The sequence below is a fragment of the Mytilus galloprovincialis genome, chromosome 11 (genome assembly GCF_965363235.1).
Source record: "Mytilus galloprovincialis chromosome 11, xbMytGall1.hap1.1, whole genome shotgun sequence".
NCBI classification, from domain to species: Eukaryota; Metazoa; Mollusca; class Bivalvia; order Mytilida; family Mytilidae; genus Mytilus; species Mytilus galloprovincialis.
The window spans coordinates 42,426,129-42,452,662 of record NC_134848.1 but is presented as its reverse complement, the minus strand read 5'-3'; the positions used below and the strand labels follow the sequence as shown (position 1 = coordinate 42,452,662).

At 32.3% G+C, this 26,534-nt stretch overlaps 1 protein-coding gene across 1 annotated transcript; it reads right to left on the bottom strand.

Moving 5' to 3' along the window:
• Nucleotides 1-11,925: 11,925 nt before the first annotated feature.
• On the bottom strand, nucleotides 11,926-17,798 carry LOC143051163 (uncharacterized). The gene is made up of 2 exons (XM_076224162.1): nucleotides 17,691-17,798; nucleotides 11,926-14,212 (listed from the first exon to the last, which is right to left on the bottom strand). The coding sequence occupies exon 2, from the start codon at nucleotides 14,208-14,210 to the stop codon at nucleotides 12,012-12,014; it is 2,199 nt and encodes a 732-aa protein (XP_076080277.1). The 5' UTR covers nucleotides 14,211-14,212; nucleotides 17,691-17,798; the 3' UTR covers nucleotides 11,926-12,011.
• Between the last annotated feature and the right edge of the window lie 8,736 nt (nucleotides 17,799-26,534).

Sequence of the window (26,534 nt, the reverse complement as noted above, 5' to 3'; positions counted from 1 at the left end):
ACGGTACTCGTCCGTTTTGTATCCGTTACGTATCCGTTATGCATCCGTTGGAGATCCGGTAGACAAATTCACCAACGGATGTCTACCGGACGCTCAACGGATAAAACGGATGTAAAACGGACATTAACGGAAGGATAACGGATAAAACGGATGCCTACCGGATGTAAAATGGACAAATGCCAGTTGAAATTTCTCATGGTTTATTGCCTTTAATTTTTAGATGGTTTATTGCCTTTAATTTTCAGATTATTCTGTTCATCCGTTTTATCCGTTACGATTCCGTTAGGTGTCCGTTTTATCCGGTACTCGTCCGTTGGATGTACGTTCGACGTCCGTTCTGTCCGGTACGTATCCGTTTCACGTACGTTCAGTGTCCGTTTTGTGTCCGTTTGGCATTCGTTACATGTTCGTTAGTACACCAACGGACTCCCAACAGATAAAAATTTTGTCAACGGATAACTTTTTTTTTATCTGTTAGTCGTCCGTTCGAGCTATCCGGTAGGGTGTGACCGAGGCTAAAGCTATTAAGAATCACTTGCTGTAAGATTTTTCCAACATATTTTTTTTTTTTTTTGTCTAAGCGGTTATCAGGTATTTGTTTTTCGAAAATTCGATAGAACACTAAAAAAATCACTATTTTATGAAAGGGCAGGCTAGAATATGTCAGAGAATGAAGACGAGATAACCTAGAAAACACTAAAAAAACTAAGATTTCTTAGCTTTTTCATTTCAAAATAAATATTTTTGATAAAGAATTACGGGGGAGGAAGTGAACAATGTGTCCTACTTTTCTATATTTAAATATTTTTCATGAATAAAAATCAAATGTGCCTTGATTATACTGATTGAAAATGAGTAAATGGAAAAAATACCCAACTAAAATACACTTTTATTTTAATATTGGTAATATCACTAAGCTTTTAAGTTTTGTGTGTCAAACACACCATCTCTGTAGTAATGACTCCTTACTAAGATATTTCACTTCATTCATTTTTTTCTGCATTTTTTTTATATTGTGAATTCATAGAATTATTATATTGAAATGTAGCTTTAATTTATATTTAAAAAAACTGAATCTAAAGCCAGATATATCAAACATTTTTGTTTCCATCTATCCGTTTTCAGGACTTTAACAATCAACATAAACACGCCTGGAAAGTAAAATGCGTACTCGGCTGTCTGTAATCGACGATTTTTAGACACCCAAGGCTCCTAAAAAAACAAGCCGTGGTGGGGGTTCAAAGATGTACTTATATCAATATTTTATCTTTTCGTGTACGGTTTATGACAATGTCAATTACGAAATGTGCAAACTGCAATAGTATCAAAACAGCACAGACAATGAATAATAGAGATATAATTTTGTACATATATCAAGGGGAAACTTCTTGCAAAGCATTATTATTTATAGTTCATTATTGTATTTAGTAGAAAAAAGAGAATTTAGTGAAAATAAAATCACTATTTTATAGAAAATTCAGACCTTTGTATAGAGATTTTTGTTATGTTTAGCATGGGATCAACACAAGGGTTCATTACCGAGTAAAAAAATCGAAATGCCTATCTACCTTGCACATTTCAGAAAATTCGGATCAGATAACGAAACTGGGTCCAGCAACATTTATAAGCAATTTAAGATTTTGACCCTCACAGTTTCCATTCACCACAAATATTCTTGTTACAACGAATCATTTTAAATACAAAAATACCAGTTGCAGCTTTTTGTTTATCTATTAATATATGTATACAGATAAAGTTATGAAAGGCAGCAGGGTCATCAGGGTGAGGAGTCCATGTCATCTGAAATAAATGCTAAGCATAGATCTAGAAAGCGATAGATAATCATGACATTAAAAAAACTCTCTTCATTTCGACTTTTTTCGAACAAATTGACACATTAAATGAATTATATAGTATTGTGGAATTTTTAACTTATTGTAGATACTATATATTGTTATCTGATATTGGACGAAAGATGTTGCCCTTTTATGTTATTATGTAATACAAGTTAAGATCATTTGAAAACACATATTAAACAGCCAAATGGATGCACAAGAGCTAAAATAGGAGTCATAGATCCTGTTGGCAACAATTATCTGCCCAATTTTATTGATTTTGTAACATTTGTTTCAAATATGAGCAACTTCTTATCCAAAATCACCAGCACCGTATCAGGACCCACCAGCACAATGACAGGACCCACCAGCACAGTATCAGGACATGAATAAATTGAGAAAATGCTAAACTTTAATAAATTGCAATGTTTTTTCACAAAATTGTTTTGTCGTGTGAATTGCGGTATAGAAAGCGGACTCTATGAGCATTTTTGTTTTATTTTTTTCATTTCGAGATTTTCTGAAAATGAGCATTTTTGTGTTACGCTTACTGAAACAGTTTAGAGGGTCAATTTTTAATGGTTTATATATGAACCCATAAGAAACGAAATTGAAAAATCTCAACTGTTTTCTTCCATTTTTTATGAGTGAAAACGTCAAAAATCATCATTTTCGTCTTTGTTTACATTTTTTCATTGATCACCAGCACCCGTCAGGACCGAATCACCAGCACAGCACGTTCTCTCGCAGGACAACCATACCCACCGTGTTGTCTCTCTTCGTCTCTACATCTGGTTCTGTAATGAGTAACCCCCTAACCGAGCCTAAGTATATATACCCACGTAAATAATCGTATGTAGTACGTTTAAATGTATTGCGTATAGATCAAAACGATGGCGAAACGTTTGTTATAAATATAGATATTACAGGTAATATGACAAATACTGAAATAGTACAAACATAGATATGATTTCGTCATTGTCTGTCATTGCGCAATATAGAATAAACACAAAAACCCAATAATCTTATATTTAAATTAGAAACGCTAGATATCTTTTTTAAATGAGACACTATAAAATATTATATATTTTTTTCGTATTAAATAAAGAAATCTGATGTAAATCTGAAAGAAAAGACGTATTGCATCCATTTAAGTTACTATTCAATAAATATGATTCATTATCATTCACACTAGTTTAACAAAATGTTTTAACAATAATAAGACAGTCAACCTACACATGCTATACATGATGTATGTACTAAACATGCTAAAGCCAGCATTAGTTGATAAACATTAAAACAAAGTTTAATGTATTTGTATGTAAAACATCATGACCAGTACGCAATGATTGTAGCTTTAATATCATTATCAAACGGTTAATAGCAGACATTTTTTTGAATACTTTATTTCTATTGTGTATACAACTGTTTCCTTGATTCCTTTGGAAAGAGATTCTTTTTTTCATGATCCAGCTAGTTAAATGTATTTTTTTTTTATTTCTTACCAAGTCAGAGTGGTCATCATCATCCACCCCCCTAAATAAAACACAAAAAAAACCCAACTAAAAACAACAGCAACAACAAATGATCGTTTTATTACAGGACAATACAAATATTACTCTTTTCAAGTGTGAAAGAAATATTTATTGAAAAGAAGATATTTTTGATACATACCGAAATTATACATAGAAGCTGTTCTAAAGTAATTTATCGGCATTTTTAAAAAGCTTATTTATACCTTTTAAACGATTGTTGAATGTATAAAGTTTAACATGATCAATAACCCACTTGGAGCCTCTTTATAATAACAATATCTTCCTACTACGTCACAAAATTATCATATATATTGACATTTACATTTTACACTCGGTAGTTAAGGTTAAAGTACAAAATCAATAAATACTATACATGTGTATTCACCCATTGTAAACAAACAGTAGTATTTATATACATACATAACACGCGTTCACATTCGTAAAATAACATGGATTTTCGTACAAATATAAAATGGAGATAGATATTATTGTATAAAATTGTGATTAAATGTAAGAAAATTGAGATACCAATCGATTTTCTCTTCTGATACCGGCTTTATTTTGCGATGGATAACGTTGAGTTGGATTCAAATATGAATTTTCATTAAGTGAAAATATTCGTAAATTGTCGTTTGGATGAAATGAGTAAGACATATAAAACCCGGACTCTTCCTGGTGGCATTAAAATTAGAACAAATATATTAGTAATTGTGGTAATTCTTGGAAGTGAAGGAAATATTTACAGGTAATACCGGAGATTAGCTCAGTTTATTAAAATGTCGCTATACGAAGATGATTCGGAAGTGGAACACGTTATCCCTGTCAGTTTACAAGTGGATGCGAGTGTTGAACATAGAGACGACGATAGTGAACAAAGTGAATCACAACAAACTGATTCGGAACCGAGCCAGTTCAAAACATGTGGGACACACCCCTTTTCTCGAGGAAATACGTTCGGAACACAATGGAATCCAGGAAGTCACGACCCACGATCGTTTGCTAGTCAATATGGTTGGTATACACCGATGCCCCCGACTATTAACATTTTTGCTTGTCCTCCACCACCGCCACCATCGCAATACAATATGAATGGTTACACCTCGGTCTTTCGACCTCGGGTTGTATCCGCGTATCCTAGGGAAGCGATACCTCAGCAGCAAGGTTACGCTGTGAATGTGCCACCGAATATTCCTCAACCACCGACATATTTTCAAGAAAATCAGCACCATCCACATATATCAGGGGTTCAAACACCTCCACCCCCTGATTTGTCGGAACCATTTCACTGTGAAGAATCGAAAGCCAACACAACTGCTCCTACATTGATACGGACAAAGACTGACCATGTTGACAGTAGATTTCATCCCTATAATCATGATAATCACGACACTTCATACCAGAGAGTAAAAAGGGAACCAGATCGTCCTATAGAAAAGAAAAGCTATCTGTTTGTTGATACACAGGATTTTGATGCTAACGAAATATCTATAAAAGTGAAAGATAAAACTCTTACAATAGAAGGAACAAAATCAACATCACAAAATCATGGAAGAATTGCAAGTATGAAACAAGAATTTACATTTACAAATAGCAAAGACGCGAAAAGTACATCATGTACATTTCATCCAAATGGAACATTAGTTTTGCAATTTAACCATGAAACTGACATTACCAAGGACAATTCTCATACTTGTAACACCACATCGTAAACATATTTAGCTTATTTAATCTGTACATGTCTCATTCAGTACTGTTTTACTCAGGGAATCGAAAATTGATTTCGTGTGCAATTTAATTTATTTACATATAAGATAAATTTACTCTTAAATCGAATAAGTCGAAGAGGTGGAGGTAGAGTTAAGTTCTACTTAAGAGGAATGGGTGGTTAATTTTTTTTATATTTGATGCGTTTTTTGTCATATTGTTTTTTTAATTTACATTTGCACTATTGTATGATTCTTTTTAACTTTGTATGCATATTTTATTATTGCTAGGTGTTGTCTAATTATATATATGCATGAGGAAGCTTATACAATTTTCTCTGACGAACCAACCAACTGATAAATTATGTGATCACACCCTGTTTATTTTCATTATTTATTATTTGTTATTAAATTGCTTTGTACTTGGAAGTTTGATTTATTGTTTGATCACTGTAATGTTTAGAACTCACGTTATTTCTTAAATTTCATCTTTTATTTATACATTTAGTAAGACCAAACTAACTGAATTTCAATGTTTTATGTAAGTTCTCTCCTATCTACTTTCATTTTCGGTCAAAATCGATTCACAGACACAAACATTTTTCACAGGCAACGAACATGAGGGTCTATATCGGGTTAACAAAATAGAAGACACAAATCTCTGTGTTTTCTCTGTCGTAATTTACAATGTTTTTGAAATGTTGTTTCTATTTTTTTTTAAACATCTCCAATCTCCTTTAGTTTTTTGGTTGAATTCCTGTTGTTCAGTTTACAGTTTTCTATCTACGGTTTTGTGTACTGTAACAGTTGATTATGTTTTGGTCTTTCTCTTTTTAGCTTAACACCTAGCCGAAATGGTTAATTAAGCTTTTTCATCACTTGGTGTCCGTAGTATGTAGTCCGTCGTCACCGTCCATCGTCGTCGTTCGTCGCCGTTAACTTTTACAAAGATCTTTTCCTCTAAAACTACACAGTCCAATTTATCAAAACTTGGCCACAATCATCTTCAAAAGGGTATAGAGTATAAACAAATGTGGATGATGACCCCCTTGCTAACCAATATTACCGACATGGATAGACTGAATAGAGCTTAGGGGTAAAATGCAAGTTTTGTCTTTTATAAAAAATGTAAGGTATAGAGAAAATTTGATCCCGACAGGGGCAAACATGTTCAGAATGATGAGACTTACATATTTCGCTATGAACGATTTAAAAAACAGCTTAATATCTGAAAATATATAATGGATGGAGAGGTTTTCTTTTTTAAGAAAAATCAACAAGACAAAAACTATTTCTTTTTTAAGAAAAATCAACAAGACAAAAACTATTTCTTTTTTAAGAAAAATCAACAAGACAAAAACTACAAAACTGCCCAATTGGTCGACATCAATTGCCCTTTCACAACAAAGTATTATTTGTTTTAGTTTTTGCCAAAGTTCTTAAAATACCCTGCTATAGATAGCAAAAGTGATTATGAAGACAAGATCTACAAACAAGTTTACGGTCTTAAAATCGTCGGGCGATCCCTTATTGAAATTATTGCCCTTTTGATAATGTTTTTTACATGTTTTTTCCCTTTTTGCCTTAGTTCTGAACAACTACAATAGCTAAATAGGAATATAAAAATAGATAGGAACATAATGAGAAAAATAGAAATGATCTACAAACATGAAAAACTGCCGAAATCATCGATCGACTCCTTGTAATCTTGAAAACTGTAAAATGTAGATCATATTAGACATTTCAAATAACAAAAATGATCAGCAAGACAAGGTCTACGAATAATAAGAATAATAAAAAATGTAGCGAACTTTGTGGTTTACTCTATAGAAAAAGATTTTTTTTGTCATATCTTTTATTATACTCCACAATATACGAGAGAGTCCATTTTTGAAGATTCTCTTGGACCTAGGTGAGCGACATAGGCTCTGTTGATCCTCAATGAGTCTATTAAGGCAGCATTATAAGAAATAAAAGGATAGCTTCAGAGAAAATATTTCAGGAGTAAACTGGAAATAAATCATTTAATCAAATTGAACCTTGATTCAAGGATACTATGATCTTTAAATTTGATCCGCCATTTTCTACATTTAAAAATGCCTGCAGTGCCAGGTCGGGATTGTGACAGTTGTCCATTCGTTTGATGTGTTTTATTAGTTGATTTTGCCTTTCGATTTGAATTTTCCTCGGAGTTCAGTGTTTACTTTATTTTTTTTTATGTCGTTTTGGTAATACATGGCGAACTTTGGACGTTGATAAAAGGGGGAAAATATTTGATCTTGATTTAAGCATGTTGCGTCAGATTGCTCTTCTGGTTTTCAGCCATATATTTCATATTGTATTTATAATGAATCAGAACTCATTAATTAAGCAACTAACTATATCTGCATGGAATATACATGGTCTTGGTGACAAATCAAATGATGATTTTTTTCTTAACAGTATAAAAAGTGACATAAATATCTTATTAGAAACCTGGAAAGGAGAATGTAAAGAATATAATATCCCTGGCTTTAATACCTTTTCTAAAATAAGAAAAAAGAAGAAGAAAGCAAAAAGACATAGTGGTGGGATACTAGTATACTATAAAAAAAATATACTCCAAAGGGATTTCCCATATTCAAGAAGGTACTAATTCACAAAACAGGCTATGGCTTAAATTAGACAAAAATTTCTTTGGCCTTACATATGACTTATACTTGTGTGCTGTTTATACCCCCTCTGTAAATTCCACTCATTATGAAAACGACTATACTCAGCTAGAAAAGGAAATAAGTACATATTCAAACAAAGGACACATTGCCTTAATAGGAGATTTTAACTCCCGCACTAGCAGTCACCCAGATTTTATAGAAAATGATGACCCAGATCTATTTAATATACATTCTCAAAATATATTACCTCAAAATTATGATGTGGATCAATTTTTAAAAAGAAATAACCAAGATAAAATACTAAATGCACAGGGTAATAATCTTTTAGAATTATGCTTGTCATCAAGACTACGTATACTTAACGGCAGATACATTGGTGATTCTTTGGGATATTTTACATGTTTCACGCCCAATGGCTTGAGTACAGTAGATTATGCTATTGTAAGTAAGAGTCTCCTGACCTCAGTAATATACTTTAAAACTAATGAAATCAACTACCTTTCAGATCATGCACAAATTGAAATATTTCTTAAATGTAATATAAGTGAAAAACAGTCTCTGTTTCCAGAAGACAAATGGAAAACAATGAAATCTTATAAGTGGAACGATAACTCCAAAAATATATTAATTCAAACCCTATCTTCTGAAAATTTTATAAACGAAATTATAAACTTTGAATCAAAGAAATATAGTGAAAATCAAAATGGGATAGATCAGGCAGCTAGTGAGCTTGATTTAATTTTATGCAACTTAACAGAAAAAACTTGTACACTAAGACATGTAAGAGGTATACCAAACTTTAAAAGAAACAAAAAAAAGAAACAAAAATGGTCAGATAATGAAGTATATGAATATAAAAAGTCAATAAATGCAGTTGGAAAAGAATTAAGACAAAATCCCTTTAACTGCTCACTGAAACATAAATATTTTTGTTTACTCAAATCATTTAGAAAGTTAACAAAACAGAAAAAAATAAAATATAAAAAGAAAATCTTTGATAAACTTTCAGATTCGATGAATAAAAATCCTCAGGAATACTGGAAAATACTAAAATCACTAGAAAACAAAAATACAGATGGAGATGATGATTTAAAAGAAATGTTAAAGGACAGTGAAAGCACAATTAAACATTTCCAAAATCAAGGAAAGTTTTCAAAAATAAATAATGATTTTCAAACCAAAATTGAGCAAAAGCTGAAAAATATTGAAGATACTATTTCTTTTAACCCGGAGACAGACAGGCCTATTACTTGCTCTGAAATTAAATGTATTTTAAAAAACTTAAAAAAATGGAAAAGCGAGCGGTCCAGATAGTGTGTTGAACGAGGTAATTAAATTTAGTAGTCCAGTAACTACCAAAGCATATGCCAAACTATTTAATCTTATGTTAAAAACAGGACACTATCCAACTTCATGGAATTCTGCATACATAACTTTAGTACATAAATCTGGTGACAAATGTAATCCAAGCAATTACAGAGGAATTTCTTTAATTAACTGTATATCCAAATTATTTAGTAGTATCTTAAATCAAAGAATGATTAAAACTATGGAAAAAAAATTAACTAATGCCCAGTTTGGATTTAGAGTTAATCATAGAACTGCAGACAGTGTATTTATCCTTAAAACTTTGATTAATAAATATATTCATAAAAATAAAAGAAAACTTTATGTCTGTTTTGTAGATCTTAAAAAGGCTTTTGATTCCCTTTGGAGAATTGGAATGCTTTATAAATTAGCTAAAATGGGTGTAGGGAAACATATGTTTGAAATAATAAAACAACAGTTTATTCATACTGAAGCATCTATAAAATATAATGATAAACATTCTAGATTCTTTCCCATTGACCGAGGAGTAAAACAAGGGGACAGTATTAGTCCCACACTCTTCAATTTATTTATTAATGATATAGTTGAAAATTTTGACCATAAAGGTTCAAAACCCTTGAGAATATTAAATTCTGATATAGGAAGTCTTTTGTTTGCCGATGACCTTATAATTTTATCCGAAAGTAAAGAAGGTCTTCAAAATAGCTTAAATAACTTATCAAATTACTGTGAAAAATGGCAGTTATGTCTAAATACTAAAAAAACAAAAACAATGATCATTGAACAAAGAACTACAAAACTGGAACCATACATTGTAAGGTTCAATAATGAAAAAATTGATAACGTTACTGAGTATAAATTTCTGGGCACTCTGATAAAAAATAATGGAAATCTAAATGCAAGTTTAACATATTTAGTCAAAAAAGCTAGGAAAGCTCTGTTTTCATTAAAAACACATGCAGCCTTTTTGGGAAATTTTCCTGTTAATGTATCCTGTAATCTTTTTGATTCTCTTATAAAACCAATTTTAACATATAATGCTGAAATATCATACATGGATACATATCAATCTTATTATAGAGCAAAAGGCAGATTAAAATCCCAAAACAAAGATATAGATAATTTCCAATATTTGGATAAGACTCCCTTCGAAAAGGTTCATGTTAATTTCTGTAAATATATTTTAGGTACTAAAAAAACATCTGCTAATTTAGGTGTTAAAGCTGAACTTGGTAGACAACCAATAGAAAAATATATAAAAACACAAGCAATTCTTTATTGGGCTAGATTAAATACTGAAAACATAAACCCATTGCTAAAAGAAAGTTATATATTAAGTAAACACATTGATTCACAAGGAGTTTATACTTGGTCCACTTTTATAAAAGATTCAACACAAGAAATGAATATTGATATACAAAAAGTAATGTCCTGTCAAAATATGGAACAAGTTAACAAACTAAAGACTTGGATTAAGAATATTACAAGTAAATTTTATTCAGAACTACTGGAAAATAAAATAAATAGTTTGAACGAAAATAACAAACTTTTTCTTTATAAAAATATTAAAGTCAAACAAGACCAAGAATTTTATCTAAAATATCACAATTTTGAAACTAGACGTTTATTTACAAAAATTAGAATTAGTGACCATAATTTGCTCATTGAGAAGGGCAGATATCTAAAAATACATCGAGACAATAGAACATGTCCAACTTGTAAAACCTTAGAAGATGAAAATCACTTTCTCCTCCACTGTCAAATTAATAATGTTTTACGTATAAAACTTTTTAATGACATGGCAATAGATAATCCTATGTTTCCAAATCTATCTGATACTGAAAAACTAGTAGTCCTACTAAATCCTTCTAATATAAACCAAGTGAAAAAAACAGGTTCCTTTATAAAACAGTCTTTAGAGCTGAGGACAGGGGACTCTTAGTTACTTTTACTTGTATATATATAGATATGTGTGTGTTTAACTCAGTTATTTTATTGTTGCTGTTACTTTTGTTTATGTCACAAGTATAATGTTACTTATATGACAAATAAAGATTATCTATAAGGTACCGATGCCAATAAGGTGGACGTCGATCCGAATCAAACATATATTTCAGTATATATAACGTAAGGCTTATACAAATATTTGCATAATGTAAACAATATAAAAAAGAAGATGTGGTATGATTGACAATGAGACAACTGTCCACAATAGACCAAAATGACACAGACATTAACAATCCGACCAAAGAGCAGAAAACAGCACAAGGCCACTATAAATGGATCTTCAACACAGCGAGCAATCATATAGTCTATATTCCAGTTCCGTAATTAACTCTGTTATTAGCGATACATTTGTTCGAGTTGTTTCCCTTAGAAGGGATATCTATAAACACTAGCAACTTTTATTTCTGTAATCTTTAAGCTTTTTTTCAAATTTTCAAAATTCTCTTCATCTGTTTTAGGCTTCAAAATTTTGATATCCCTAGTAATTTTTTTTATTAATATAATTAAAGGCATTAACATCGCTTCAACTTCAACTAATCTTGCTTTGCATGGTTACGCTAGCCAATATTATCCTGTCTAGAAACTGTCTACAAATTGTTCACTGATCTCTTTTCCCATATATTTAATGTTTCACTAGTTGTTTAATGAAATTATCTTCTAACTATAAATAAGTGACCAGAGTATTTAATACAGACTTCGATAATACACAGTGGCGGATCCAGAACTTTTCCTAAGGGGGGCGGGGGCCCTCTGACTGACCTAAGGGGGGCCCTCTCCAGTCATGCTTCAGTGATTCCCTATATAATCAACCAAATTTTTCACACGAAAGGGGGGGGCCCGGACCCCCAAGGCCCCCCCTGGATCCGCCTATGATACTGAATATGAATCATTTATACTAGCAAATATTAAAAAAAAGTTGTGTAAGCGAAGTTAAATCGTATGTTTTTGTCATTTCGCATTCACAACGCCTTTGTTCATCAGAGGTCCATTTTCATAAAGATACAGCGTAGGCCATCGCATGCTATCAACGTATCTTCCATCGCCTCCTTCGATCTCTACCTCGTCTAAATCTATTTGTTCACTCTTATTCCATTTGAATTTCAGAAACATCGGTGGCTCCGTAACACACATGAGCCAGCAGCACTCTATACTTTTCTCGATAAAGGAAGTGCAGACTGACAACTGAACATTAGCAATGTTGATCTTGTTTGACAATGTTTCTACGAATGATTTGATTAATCCTGGTAGATATTTCAAAGCATTTTTTCTTCTATACTCTATCAATGGTTTGACAACGTCCGACGGTAGGGACGTTTTTATATCATTTATCCCGACGGTCGGATGGAATAACTGTGTGATTGTGTTAATTTGAGCATAAGCTTGCTTTCTGCATTCATCATAAGCCTCGTGAAGGATATGTAGCAAAATCTCTTTAGATTTAGCATCGTCAAACTCATTTTCTTCAATAGCCGCCAAGCTATCGGTATACTCACTTTCATAGAGATCCTGCAGCTTTATAGCAATTTTGGAAGGACGTATTGGATCTGGTAAGAACGATAAATTTGTGTTATCGTCAATTACAACAGAAGTAGCTATGCTTGTTTTGGCAGCAGCTTTCTCGTTGAGTGAATCATCGACAGTTTCATCAGTAGTATCAATGCTTGCTTTGGCAGCAGCTTTCTTGCTGAGTAAATTATCGACAGTTACATAAGTGGTATCCATGTTGGCTTTTGCACCAGCTTCCTCACAGAGTGAATCATCGCCAGTTTCATCTGTAGTATTAATGATTGCTTTGGCAGCAGCTTTCTCACTGAGTAAATCGTCCAAACCTGATGGTGTACTCAGTAATTCAGGTTCAATATGCGACGTCCCAACAAATGACATTTTGGGAACATATTGTATATAACTATCATATTTATCAGATTGTATTTCATGTCCAGCTATGGTTGCTCCGATAGTCGCCGATATATATGAATTTAATGGTACAATGAATTCATATTGGGGAAAGCTATCTTGAAAAACTAGTTTTGTCATAATGTATCTCGAAAAATCCCCAACAAGAATAACTTTGTGGATGGTTGCTTTATTCAAAACAGTGATTTCCCTTTTAAAATGATTCAGCAAAGGTTCCAATGCGTTTTGAAACACCTCATGTATTACTGTGCTGTCAATGCACAGAAAATCATTCTGTAATCGAAATCCCTCTTTCCAGGAGTTTGTTATATGTTTCCTCATATGCCCTAATACAGATATCGGAAGTCTAATTTTAACAGAATCACATGGTTTCATTGAAAGACTTTTTAGTTTCTCCTCAATATCATAGATTAATTCGCACCTAGATTTGATATCAGTCAGATCATTAAAAATAGAACATCCTAATCGCTTTGTCATCACGGTTTCTATATCGGCGATAACTGAGGATATGCCAATTAAAATTGTAAGAACCTGGGGGTATATCTGAAGAGCTTTATTCGGTCTTACTTGTGTTAAGGTACAATTCAGTATGACCGTACATTTTGGTAGACTTCTATCTATTTCATCTTTTTTAAATGGTTCAATGTGGTGGGTAAAAGATTTGATGGCAAGGCTCTCTCCAATAAGAACGAAGTTTTCCTCACATATACCCGCGGTTAAACACGCTTCATGAAATGTAAAACGTAGATCAAACTCGTTTTTATCCGGATAAACTACCACCCATAGAATTTCATTTTCCTCAAAAATGATAGCATTTTTCATGACTTTTAAATCAAAGTGTTTTTTGAGGTAAGATACTGAATGCTTTATCAGGGTTTTTAACAAAACGGGATCAGAACGATTCGTAGGTTTCACGAACATTTTGCCATTTTTTCGATACCATTTTGTTTGACAAAGAAAATGTTGAAAAAAATACACATCAGATTCTTTCGTTTCCTCAGTTAATGACATGTACTGAACTTCTGCCTCGTAACCAAAACTCTCAAAGCCCTTTTCTGCATTGAGAAGTATAGACGTTGGTGTTTCTTCAGAAAGCTTTTTCAAATATTCCGATTTCCATCTACAAGTTTTGACATGGTTAGGGTTGTCGTCAAAATCTGATTTAGTAGAAAACGTGTATCCTGAATATAGTTTCCCTATGTTCACTCCAACAACTAAAATTGATCTGTTCATGTCTGAAAGTTAGATCAAAAATTGTCATTTTGTGGTTATATCTAATACATTTGTATCCAATCTGAAGAAACGTATACTTGTTATACTAACTTATAGCATACGCTATATTCATTGTATTATACAAGGAACGTCATTTTACTTTGAAACAGAACTATTAGATGTTTGGTGCATTATTCATACATGACTTTTGTTTTGATTATAATGACATGAGAAAGCGCTTTGACAAATAATGATAATAAACACAAATAACAATGAACAATAAAGGTAAAGTTATCAATCATGTAGAATCATCATTGTTTTCTTAATATAACACAAAACAGAGGAACAGAGGAACAGCGGGCTATACAGGCATTCTATGCAAAATTAAGTTATGATGTTACGGTCGATGTTTTAGAGACAGTTTAACTTACGCAAAACGTTAACGCTACTTTTACTGCCGTTTTCTTTTATCCATTGTTAACGTTTTTTTATTATGATATAATACGTTATTATATTGAGTTGAAATTATACAATCAAATGAAATAGACGTTGTTTACTGCCTCTCAAGACATTAAGTTTACCCGTCCGTCATAATTACTAATGACTAAGCAAACAAAATATCTACTGCATGTATGTGATACAGGGAAAGGTTACTATACATTATATGAACAAAGCTCGACCACGTCAAAGATGAAAAACAATTAAAGGAGTAGGTCCGGTAAGGGCCGATTTTGGCCTCAAATTTCAAGTTCATCTAACGAAAGATTTTGGACACTTTTTAAACACTTAAGTGTCTATTTCAATTGATTCAATAAGTTTTTTGGAAAGATTTTAAAAGATTTAGTCATTAAAAACACTCCAATTCAAGCTTAAATATGAAAAATCCATTAAATATGCCAAAAAAATTCACTTTTCAGATGGTTGTTGTCAAAAATGAAAGTGGCCGCATCCGTGTTCATCCTCAACCTTTATATATGTTATGTATTATCACCAAATACAACTTACATTTCAATATTATGAATGAACACGAATGCGGCCACTTTCATTTAAGACGGAAACCGTCTAAAATTTAACTAAAATGCTAAAATTGTGAAGATTTCAGTAATTTAGCATGACTTAATGGTGCTAGTACCCGATATATGTCCATTGTATTGTCAAAAACAGCCCATATTTATGTAGCAGAAGCATTCTACTGTCCAATAAATAACTAAAAGTTTATATTTTAACGATTTTGTAAAACTGCTATATTTTGAGGCCAAAATCGGCCCTTACCGGACCTACTCCTTTAATGATCTTGATCAAAAATACATTTTTCGAATTCAGTCTCTCATACTAGTACTCTAAATATTTGACAGAACGTTAATCGGATTGCCATATACATTATAATATGTTTTTTAATATAAATGATAGATATAAATGATCGTAAACATATATATTAGCCACTCCATGTGGAAAAGTACAAAAACTGTTAACTTTACTGTTATAGTTGGATAAAAAATTTTGTAAACGATTTTATCCGTAAAAATGGTATTTATAACTGAAAACATTCTTAGAATAGTAACCTATCTACCGAACATATCAGCTAACTACTATGCTGGTGATACCCTCGGGGAATTGAAACTCAACCAGCAGTGGCATCGAACCGGCGATTGTAAAAACACTCATCATAGATAAGAGGATTACATTTTGTATTTTCGCCAAACTCGCGCATCGTCTACAAAAGGACCATTAGTGACACCCGAATCCAAAAAAGTCCAAAAGGCCATTTATAGCACGAAGTTTAAGAGCACCGAGGACGAAAATTACAAAAAGCCTTGCCAAACACAGCCAAGGCAATCTACTCCCGAGGCAGAAAAGCCCCAGTGTCTCAAAAACTCAAAAGTCTTGTAAACAGCCAATTTATAAACATTACCATATCAATGACATCTGGTTTGTATTAAATAAATGAACAGTACTTAGACGAGTTTCTAACAATTGTACTTTATTCTGATTTGTACCCGATAGCAAGTTCATGCACTTAAGACATGGACAATGATCTGTTTACCTTTCCAAAGCCTTTCTGATTTGTACCCGATAGCAAGTTCATGCACTTAAGAAATGGACAATGATCTGTTTACCTTTCCGGAGCCCAGAACTCGGATTGCTAAGTCTTTAGTTTTCTATGTTGTGTTTTGTGTATTATTGTTAGTATTTTACAAAAGTAATATCGTATCAATTGGGAGATATATACCCCGTATGCAGGTGCTGCTGGAATGTTGCTACTTAGAAATGGAAAGTTCACAATTGGAAAGCTGAAATCATCTCTTTTGTCGTAAAGTTTTGTTTTCAACCGACCCTCATTGTCAATTTCTAGATGTAAGTCAAGATATGAAGCCGACTTAACTGTATCTGTAGTATCCTTTAAGTTAAGTTGTAAATAAACACATCATAGATACCAGGATTAAATTTTGTATGTACGCCAGACACGCGCTTCGTCTACAAAAGACCAATCAGTGACGCCCTAATCCAAAAAAGTCCAAAAGGCCAAACAAAGCACGAAGCTGAAGAGCACCGAGTACCAAAATTCCCAAAAGCCTTGCCAAACACAGCCAGGGCAATCTACTCCTGAGGCAGAAAAGCCCCAGCATTTCAAAAACGCAAAAGTCTTGTAAACAGCCAATTTATAAACATGACCATATCAATGACAATTCATGTCAGCTGTCTACTGGGCTTGTAATACCCTAGGGAAATTGAAACTCCACCAGCAGTGGCATCGACCCTGTGGTTGTAAATAAACGCATCATAGATAACAGGATTTAATTTTGTATTTACGCCAAATATGTTCTTCATCTACCAAAGGCCCATTATTGACGCCTGACTAAAAAAAAAAGTAAAAAAAGGCCAAACAAAGCACGAAGTTGAAGAGCACCGATGACCAAAATTCCAAAAAAGTCTTGCCAAACACAGCCAAGGCAATCTACTCCCGAGGCAGAAAAGCCCCATCATCTCAAAAACTCAAAAGTCTTGTAAACAGACAATTTATAAACATGACCATAGCAATGACAATTCATTTCAGCTCACTACTGGCGTGTATTACATAAATCAGCAATACTTAGACGGGTTTCTAACAATTGTACGTTATTCTGATTTTTACCCGATAGCAAGTTCATACACTTAGGACATGTACAATGATCTGTTTACCTTTCCGGAGCCCAGAACCCGGACTGCTAAGTCTTTAGTTTTCTATGTTGTGTTTTGTGTATTATTGTTAGTATTTTTGTCGTTTTTGTCTGGTTTTTGTTGTTGTCTTGGCTATGCCAGACAATAAAGTTTGAACACCCATTTTGTATATTTCGTCTTTCTTTTAAACTATACATAGACAAAATCTAAAGAAGAACTGGCGGTGGATTGAAGCATTTACATATGTATATAACATGTTTAAAATATTGCATTGAAAATTGTAAGTCTTAATAGTTTTGTATGTTAGATAAACTTTCACTAAACAGTACTTAAACCACAAACCTTATTTATTTCAAGCTTTGTTCCACCAAAATGTTTTTTTCGAAAGCCGTATTATCTGCCTATACAAATTTTAAATCTCGTGTTATAAACCGTTACGTGAATTGTTTCTTCGGTGAATTAAATAAATTATCAGCTAATAGGTCAAGTGACAAACATATGACAAATATATATGATAAAATGTAGGTATATTGTACCTGATCAAATATGCAGTTATCTTGATAATTGTATTAATTGTAGTTTGTAACAAGATTTTTCAATAATATAAAAAAATAAAAATAAATATAGATATCTCCTTTCTTGTTTTCAATCAATATAGCACACTAAAATTCGATTGTCTTATATACATGCACTTTTTTCAGAAAAAGAAGAAAGATCATACAAATTGTTTCCATGAAACTGATATGTAGAGAAAATATAGGTGTAAACGACAGAGATTTAATCACCAAATCAAAATTGGGTAATCTCGAGATGTTTCTTTTTTTAAAAAATAAATCTATTGAAATTGAATGGAATATGATCTTGTTAATTAAACGTTTGGGACGTTAATAACACATTGTTACATGTAGTGTACGTATTGTAGAATATTAGAATATTGGTGTATCTATAACGACAATAACTTCGACAAATTTAGATGAAATGAAAGTATCGTCTTGACCATGGGGATATTAATTAAACAATACCCTGTTTATAATTTCCAGTTCCCCCATACAAGAATACAAAAACTGTATCAATATACATGCATCTTGGAGATAGCATATTCCTTTATAATAGAAAGGGTGTTAAGGGACTGTATTGGGTTTACGAAATAGACGAAAAAAAGGAAAACAAGAGAACTATAAGTTATTGCTTAATCAGTCTTTCACACGAACTCGCTTGAAATACTCACAGTGACTTAATAAACAGGAAAACGAGATTCATTTATTATGAGTAAAGTTCTAAAATTTCAACCCATGATCAGAAGGTTGAAATCTAACATCCAAAGAAGAATATTACATGCATGTTAAATAAAAGCTTAGCCAAAATTAATACGCAATGAAAACTACTATAATACTCAAAATACGTTTAATCAAACATTGACGCTTCTAACTAACTCACAATCAACAGTTCATAAACGGTTTATAAGTAAATGTGTTCATGCATCTACTCATCTTTCAATGTGTTGTTATCTACACAGCTAAATACAGGTATAAACATAAATATAGACTCGGACTTCACTTAAACTGAATTTTAATGTGCGTATTGTTATGCGTTTACTTTTCTACATTGGTTAGAGGTATAGGGGGAGGGTTGAGATCTCACAAACATGTTTAACCCCGCCGCATTTTTACGCCTGTCCCAAGTAAGGATCCTCTGGCCTTTGTTAGTCTTGTATTATTTTAATTTTAGTTTCTTGTGTACAATTTGGAAATTAGTATGGCGTTCATTATCACTGGACTAGTATATATTTGTTTAGGGGCCAGCTGAAGGACGCCTCCGGGTGCGGGAATTTCTCGCTACATTGAAGACCTGTTGGTGACCCTCTGCTGTTGTTTTTTATTTGGTCGGGTTGTTATCTCTGTGACACATTCCCCATTTCCATTCTCAATTTTATCGTTTATTTAAACAAAAAGATTGCATTGAACTCTCAAACGAACTCTTTTGAAATACACACATTACCTAAATATACTGGGACACGTCATTCATTAAATTTGAGTAAACTTCAAAAATTTAAGCTCAGGATAAGCTGATGGAAATCTAACATTCAAAGAAGAATATTACATGCATGTTAAAGGGAAAGTCTGCGATTTTTTACTTATCATCTAAATATGTTCATCTTAAAATAAAAACACATTCACAAAGTTTTAAATCTATATTCCTTCTAATAACGGAGAAAATCAAGTATTTGTAACATTTTTGGTTGACCTACGTGAGTGGGTTGTGACGTTTTAGCCCGATTTGTTAAATTTTTGGAAAAAATAATATCTGTTAAAGTCTTATTGCTTATCGACAATTAACGTAAGTAAAAGCGTACAGAAGACGGATGGTCGTAGTTATTAATCACACTTTAAGAATGAAAGAAAATAAATATGCGCGTTCCGTTTTGTATTGATTGAATGAAACTTCCTATATGAAATTATCAAATGTAAATGTTTTCGATTTAATTTCATAAATTATTGTTGAGATTTTTGATAAAATATTTATTGAACATTTTTGCTGATATTGAACTGAAAATTATTCATATTTTTTTTTATACCATTATAGTTTTGATAACAATTTCAATGCAAATATATTATGTGTGAACAGAGTGTGTTTATTATTTTGTAAAGTCATTGCATATTTCTCGGTTTGAGGCCAATTTGTTTACCTTGGAGCAATTTAGCCACAGGTGTGAATTCAAGCGTACACATGTATGAATGTTGTTATTTGGAAAGGATAAACAGAAAGAGTATGCCGTATTCAATACACTAAGATTGAACAAACGATGAGCATAATGATACTACATGTATATTTAAATTGTGTAAATTAATTGAAAATAAAATTCAGATTCGTAATTCCAAAAGTGTATAAAATTTTTGATCACTTTTTTTTGCACCAAATAGCGTAAAGAAATGAAATAGGAAGTAAAAAATAGTACTTTTAATCTTTAATAAAAAATAAATGTAATATTTTCCAATTTGATAAGGATATACCATTGCACATCTGTTTGATATACTTTACCAGAATTTCTGAAACTTGTATTCAAATTTGGCTGTTTTTAAATGCTAACAATCATAAAACTGTCGCAATTTTAAAGTTTTTAATTGAAAAAAAAATACAACATACAACATGCATGATTTTTTAAAGTTTCTTTTTAACATTTCATTCTTACATAATTGAATTCATTGGACAATCATTAACACGAATTATTTGTGAAATGAATACCAATTATCGTTTATTTTATTAATGGATAAACATACAATATAATAAATCTATTTTGTTTTGAGGATTTTTTAACATTTAAAAAAAAAATTTCTATGATAATATTTGTGTAATTCTGAACAGGATAGCCATCTTTAATCCAAAAAAAGTAATACTGTAGTTGTAATAAAACTTATATTTTAGTCGTGTATAACTGATTCTGACGAATTTATAATAGTTCGTCCCTACATCGTTGTTCTTGAAACAATCTTTACTAGTATAGATGTAAGTTTCTTGACGTATAAGCGCCATTGAGGAAGAGCTCCAGAGAAAGCAGACTAGAGGCGTTTCGTTAGTTTGTTTGTTGGGAAAGGAGAGGACATGCAACCACTTGTACAGATAAACGACAGAATCATCATACAAGCTTTTATAGTCAACACAATCAGAAAGAGTTCCCATCGTCGGACGGGGAATATGAAGGCTTTCAAGAATGAACAAGTGACATGTCTGACTGTGAACAGTTAGTAAACGGACTTAACAATGATCTATAGACATCGACCGCTTGTTCTTGATATTTGAAACTGCATGCATATACGTATACGTTTATGAGAGTGATCAGTTCTTGTGTCTGACGAAAACTCAATTCCTGCATGGTTATATCTTGCCATATGTTTATATTAGTTTGGTAGGTGATCACTCAAAATCGTTATTTAAAAATCTTTTTTGTGAGATGTAGATTCCCTTCAATACCGAAATGTCGTCTATATATTTCACAAGTGTATAACACGGAGAAGCTCTGCAGGTACATTACTCCCATTTTGTTTGGATGTGAACCATCGATGTTTACAGCAATATCAAAGAATAAGATGATGAAAGAACTATGGGCGTCTTGTGGCAAATATTACATTCATATCGGACCATGAGTTGTCAATCTGTATGAAAAGATTTCAAATACAACCATATTAAGAAGAAACGTATGTAAGGTTGTTTACATGCTATGCTCTCGTATTACAGGGTTCTTGTTTCGTTTACCTTAGACACATCTTTTTAACGATTTTAACGTTTAAAAAACCCAGAACCAATTTAATGTCATCTGTCCCTATATTTTAATATGACTATAAGTCTGTTATCTGGCAAGAATACCCCTAAAGCGGACAAGCAGTTTATTTTTTTTTCTGTTATTAAATACCAAGAAAGAAAATAAATCCCGAAATTAATTTGAAACTTTGATACTCAATAGTTTTCCAGCAAAATATTCACATCCCTTGGGATATTTAGTGTACGTCCAGTGGCATACATAACATGCAGGTCGGAACAGGAAATGTGGCATACAATACTTTCAAAACCATGTTCACATTATTATACATTATACCCAACAATTGTGATGATGACGAATTCCTTCCTTTGTTCGAGAACAATCTTATTGAAATATAAATCTGTGATTTTACTATGTCCATAACTTTGATGAACCAAAGCAAGTTAAATATCGACCTGTATTTAATTCAAATTGGTTCTCTTCTTCTTCTTCTTTTGGTATACAATAGTCCATCGACATCGCATGATAACATACTGTTGACATACGTGGACTAGTCTATTCACAAAACGTTTACCCCAAATTAAACAAAATGTATGTTTCTTTCTTATGTTCAATGTAAAAATGTATATAATTTTAAATTGCAACTATCTATAGTTCAACAACTTTTATCCAGGCGTATAAACGAATGGTCGACAAGTGTGTACATTTTTGTTAAACCAATATTTCTTGTATGTTTCAAACTGTCCTTCACTTTTGACAACGAGTACTTACATTTTTCCAAATGTACCCTTGGAAAAAATGTGTAAACAGATTTTTATTTAATCAAATCTTTTTTTTTGGAATTATTCAGATTTTTATAAATAATATTCTTTACACCAGAAATGTTATTTATAAACAAGCGTATGAGTTTTAGTAAGGACTAGTATATCACTATCGGACACGCAAGAAAGAGATGTATATTATACACCTGATAGTTCAAAATGGAAAGTTTCAAGTTTACACTGATCAATACCCTCAGAAGTGAAACGATGCATGAACTTACAAGCCCGACAGGAAATCGTTTGAATACCTGGACGTGTCACCTCACAATACCTTTTGGAGTAATACCTTTAGGCATGCTGGTGATCAGATAAGGGAAGGTCCGAATTTATTTGAATCAGTTTATTACATAAAAGTATTATGAACAAATTAGATTTTCGAAAGCAGGTGTAAGAATAGATTTAGTTTCCAAGTATACTGCATATAAAATAAGCAAGCGATCATCTTTGATTCCAGCGTCACTAATCGAAGACGAAATGCGCGTCTGGCGTAAATATAAAATTTCAATCCTAGTATCTATGATTAGTTTATTTACAACCACTGGGTCGATGCCACTACTGGTGGAGTTTTAATTCACAGAGGGTATCACCAGCCCAGTAGTCAACACTGATATGTTCATAATTATAAATAAAATGTTAACAAAACATGGAACAGTCGCTTTATGTTTTTTGCCATGGCGGTGTCAGTTTGTCATCAACATATAAGTTTGAATATCCCTTTCGCCTTTTTTTTTTATCATCACTTGATCAATTTCACTGCTCGTGGTATCTTCAGTCTAGTAGTGAACACATTCGAGTTGGTTTAAAATATTGGTACATGTATTTTTTGTAAATTAAGTGTTTAAAACATGTTTAATTATAAATTTAGTGTTTAAAACATGTTTAATTATAAATTTAGTGTTTAAAACATGTTGAATTCAACTTGAGCGTTTAAAAGATGTTGAATTATTTGAAAGATTTTTCTACCCTATAGTATATAAAAAAGAAGATGTGGTATGATTGCCAGTGAGACATCTGTCCACAAGAGACCAAAATGACACAGACATTAACAACTATAGGTCACCGTACGGCCTTCAACAATGAACAAAGCCCATACCGCATAGTCAGCTATAAAAGGCCCCGATAAGACATTGTAAAACAATTCAAACGAGAAAACTAACGGCCTTATTTATATAAAAAAATGAACGAAAAACAATTATGTAACACATAAATAAATAAACAATAACCACTGAATTACAGGCTCCTTACTTGGGACAGGCACATACATAAATAATGTGACGGGGTTAAACATGTTAGCGGGATCCCAACCATCCCCTAACCTGGGACAGTGGTATAACAGTACACCATAAGAACGAACTATAAAAATCAGTTGAAAAAGGCTTAACTCATCAGATAGACAAAAATACAAGTGGACGTGGCCGGGTACTTATACATTCCGACACAAAAAGACACAATGAACAGATCTGAGAGTACTCGCAGTTATCTGACATAGCATACATTGCTTCAGTTTTATATGTATTTGATCTACTGTTTGGGCCTTTGCATGTTAAAAATGGTCTTTAAATCTGTCTTCCAACTGATTTCGATGCAAGAGCAACTGATAAGCTTTTAATCGGCCAAAACGGGTTTCTCGTTTATTAAATTATATGATTATTATCTTAGATTTAATTTTACAAATTACATGATTGTAAATCACCTTGTTGTTTATATCTGAATTCAGATGTATTACTTACGAACAAAATCAAAGTGACTATTATTTGAGGGTTTCATAAATACGTGTACGCACCATTTAAAGTCATATGACACTTCAAATTGTGCCAGAACAGGAAAGGCTTAACCATTTAGAGAATCTGGGTTCATATAACTTGTTGTGAGTATTTATACTGACGATTCGTGTTCACACTAAACAACATTTTTCATGCTGATCTTTGTTAAAAGAGTATTTAACTATAAATATGGATTTTGTACGACAATAAATCATAGATCCTTAAGAAGGTAACTGGTTTTTAATAAAACAAGAGGACGAATTCAAATATCTCAAAATTAACAAACAAACACACATATTTGATTCTTGTGTACTTGTCTGCAAAGATTTTGTAAGATTAGTATCAGGTAATGTCTGGCCCTTGAACATCTGCTGTCGTTGCCTTCAACAATTTATACAATTCTAATTGATTTAATAGTATTTGTTGTTCAAAAATTATACTGACAGAAATTTGTAACACATATTTTGCTGATTTAAAAAAAACCATGATTGATCTCATATTACTGCTTTTGATGTTTGCCGTACTTCTTTCTGTTTAGAGAAAAGCAATACCTGACTTACTGGGGTCATTTCACTTACCGGATTTTTTTAAGTCGCACAATTGAAAAATTTTATTTTTCTTATTTGGCCATGGCGCTGTCAATTTATTTTAAATCTATGCATTTGAATGTTCTTCTGGTATCGTTGGCCCCTCTTTTAGAACATATCATTTAATTTAAAAAAAAACCAAACGTATCCCACGCTTAAATCAGCTAAAAAATTGTAGGCATGAATATATGAACATGCTGTTGCGAGACAAATTCACGTCAAAAACTCCTCTCGTTGTTCTTAAAACAACGGTTAAGACATACGAAATTTATTGGTGAACGACTATGACAAGATCTAACGGTTATTACATCACCACGTCATTGATAACGCAACTTTATTTGCGAGACATTTTTACTACCACAACGTTAACTAAAAATTAAGTCATCGAATACCATGGCAGACATATATCAGGCAACATTTTGTCACATACAAGTATTATCGCAATGCCAAAGAATCGACTGCAGAAAAACATTTTTAAGTCCTAAAGTTTAAACAACATCATTGTAAAAACACGATGTAATAGATGGATAGAGGCCAAATTAGAAGGTACAAAACAGATCTCAAAACATGCCCATTAGAACTGGTTGACTTTTATGTCATTCATTTAGGCGTTGGTTTCTGGCAGTCGTTACCTTTGAAAATGAAACATCCATTGATAGTGGAAAACCAGATTTAACGTGCATACCACATGAAATGTCAAATTGAATATAAAGCATTGCATAATCAATCTGACATTCAAACTGCGATTTTTTTTAGACAATGTAGTTATGAATGAAATTGATGGTTATACATTATTTTACTAAAAATGTATATTTGAAAATGAGAATTCAGAATAATAATAATCTAGAGGTGCGTGTTTATGTTTGACAGTATATATCATGCACCAAAAATTACAGAAAGCAACCCACAAGAAATCAAATTTCTTCTCCATATAAAAATAAGGAGTTGAGGTATGATTGCCAATGAGACGACACCTACCCACCAAAGTTCACATAGAGTAGATGTAAGCAACTATAGGCAACAGAACGGCTTTCATCAATACGACATTCCCCTATCGTAAAGTGGGTTATAAAAGGCCCGACATTAAATATATGAAATTAATCAAGTAAACATCAGTATGTTGATGGTTTTCTGAAACTAAAAAAAAAAAAATTAGAAAAATAACTGCAGAATTTATAGCAAATCAATTAACGAAAAACATATATGACAGACATGAACCAACGACAACCATTGAATTACAGGCTCCTCACTTCGGAAAGGCACATAAATGATGTGTCGGTGTTTATCATGTTTTTGAGCGCCCAAGCCTCCCTATCCTGGTGTGTCATCTATCTTTGTAGTTGTGCTATCGATATTTATATTAAAAATGCAATTTATTTCTGTGTGAACGCAGATGGTTAAAAAGCCTGATATTTTTCGGTGCACAAAGCACATACGTCTTTATTTATTTTTTGTTCATCAATGATGTTTGAGACTAAGATATTTCGAAATATAAATCCCGCCCTTTTTCTTCTAGTCTTACTACACAAAATGCGATGCATCCCTGTTATTTCTCAAATGATGAAATCTTTACTCTTTGAGCGCGGTTCATTTCACAAGCAGGGTTTTGATAATTCGCTTGTATGTGTATCTTTCAAATCATTGTTTATTGACTGTTGTTTGACTTTTCGTCCGTCTTTTAATAATAGAGCAATGGAGCTACTTTTTTTGCATTCGACTTAATTTTTATTTTATTAACCCTTAGTGTTTTCACTGGCAGT